At 50.7% G+C, this 1,720-nt stretch overlaps 1 protein-coding gene across 1 annotated transcript; it reads right to left on the minus strand.

Moving 5' to 3' along the window:
* Positions 1 to 140: 140 nt before the first annotated feature.
* On the minus strand, positions 141 to 1,415 carry LOC122612172 (small glutamine-rich tetratricopeptide repeat-containing protein beta). Its single transcript, XM_043785611.1, has one exon. It carries the CDS (start codon positions 1,308 to 1,310, stop codon positions 312 to 314), a length of 999 nt encoding a protein of 332 aa, XP_043641546.1. The 5' UTR covers positions 1,311 to 1,415; the 3' UTR covers positions 141 to 311.
* Between the last annotated feature and the right edge of the window lie 305 nt (positions 1,416 to 1,720).

The following is a 1,720-nucleotide window of genomic DNA, read 5'->3' on the forward strand; positions in this document are numbered from 1 at the left end:
TATTTTCTTAACGACGGGAAAGACCCCACTTAGAGCGAACTAGAAAAATGAAATAAACTTTATGCATCAAGCACTCCAGGAAGATACAGCAACCCATTTGCTTTTAATATCCATTGAAAATTCGATTACAACAGCGACAATTTGCACCGTCAAGGCCTCTCGGCGTATTCTATGCATTTATTTATTACCATTAATAAAAATATATATGTAAATATGCGTTAATAGAAGCCTTTTAAACATTAAAAATACATTTATAGTTTCAGCTTAAAAACTTAATCTGTCTGTCGCCGATCCTGGGGATGTCCAGCCCCCTAGATGCTCGGTGGAGGTTGATTGCCCGGCTGCTGTTCATTGCCAGAATTGGCATTCGGATTGGGAGCACCGCCCCCTTGCTGACCGGCCGCCAGTTGGCTGGCGATGCTCTGGACCATCTGCAGCATGTCATTGGGCAAGGCCGGCATCTGGCCCATGTTGGCGAACTGCTGGCCAATGGTGTTCATAACCATCGGGTTCTGGATCATCGACTGCAGCTGCTCCACGTCGAGCTCAGCGTTGTTGAACAAATTCCTTACCAATGGATGGGCCAGTATGGAGCTTAGGTCGTCCCTTATTCGCGACAACGGTGGCGACTGGTTCCTGGCGTTCCTGGCCTCCTCCAGGTTGCTCTTGTAGACCTCATTGTCGGGTTCCAGCTCGATGGCCTTGCCGTAGGCCTGCTCCGCCTCCGCGAACTTGCCCATGTTGGAGTAGGCCACGCCCAGGCGGCAATACGCCTTGCTGTAGTTGTTGTTGTAGACCAGGGCGGACTTGCAATCGGTCACGGCGCGTTCGTTGTCACCCAGCCGGATGTGGGCCGCAGCCCGGTTGCAGTAGAAGATCGGATTCTTGGGATCGAAGGCAATGGCCCGGTTGTACTGCAGCAGGGCCTCATTGTACTTGCTCTCCTTCATCAGCCGGTTGCCCTCGTTCTTGATGGAATCGGCCAGGGCCAGGGATTCCGGATTGCGCTCGGTGTACAGCGACTGGAAGAGCTCGAACATGTCGATGTTGTTATTGGGGGCGACGCCGGCGCTGCCGCTGGCCACCGCATCGCCGTCGGGTGCACTCGCAGTGGTGCTCTGTGTGGTGGCCTGCTCCTGGCCATCCGCATCCGGCACCGCCTCCACATCATCGCCCAAGTCAAAGGCCGCCTGCAGGCACTGGATCGCCACCTCGATGCTTTCGCTCTGGTCCGGAGACATCACGTCCACCTGCTTCTTCAGGTAGTCGATGAAGCTACGCACGAAACTCTGCTGCACTGCGTCCGGCATGTTGGCTCTGCTCGTTATATTTCTGCTTGTTCGATTTCGAACGACCGACAAGTTGAAAAGTAAATGTGATTAGGCGAAATGTGAGTGTGAATTCAATATCGAAGTGCTAGAGGCCCGATAGTCGTGAGACGTGTAGCGAATATCGTATATCGTTCTGGAAGTGTTATCGATATGTTTGGGAAATGGTCTCCCAGTTTGCAAACTATGCTTCGAGCTGAATTTAGATTTAGGCACAAATGGTTGCTTATGGATAATCACGTATAAAAAATCCTTCAAATTATAGAAGAAGCTATAAAAGAAACCACTCCTTAAAAATAGTGGAAACACTTTTTTTTCACACGAGGTTCGAGTCCGAACTAATGGCATTCTTAACGCTTTTGCCCAGACCTGGCATTATCGAAAGTTTCGCC

This window comes from Drosophila teissieri, chromosome 2R (genome assembly GCF_016746235.2).
Source record: "Drosophila teissieri strain GT53w chromosome 2R, Prin_Dtei_1.1, whole genome shotgun sequence".
Taxonomy (NCBI): domain Eukaryota; kingdom Metazoa; phylum Arthropoda; class Insecta; order Diptera; family Drosophilidae; genus Drosophila; species Drosophila teissieri.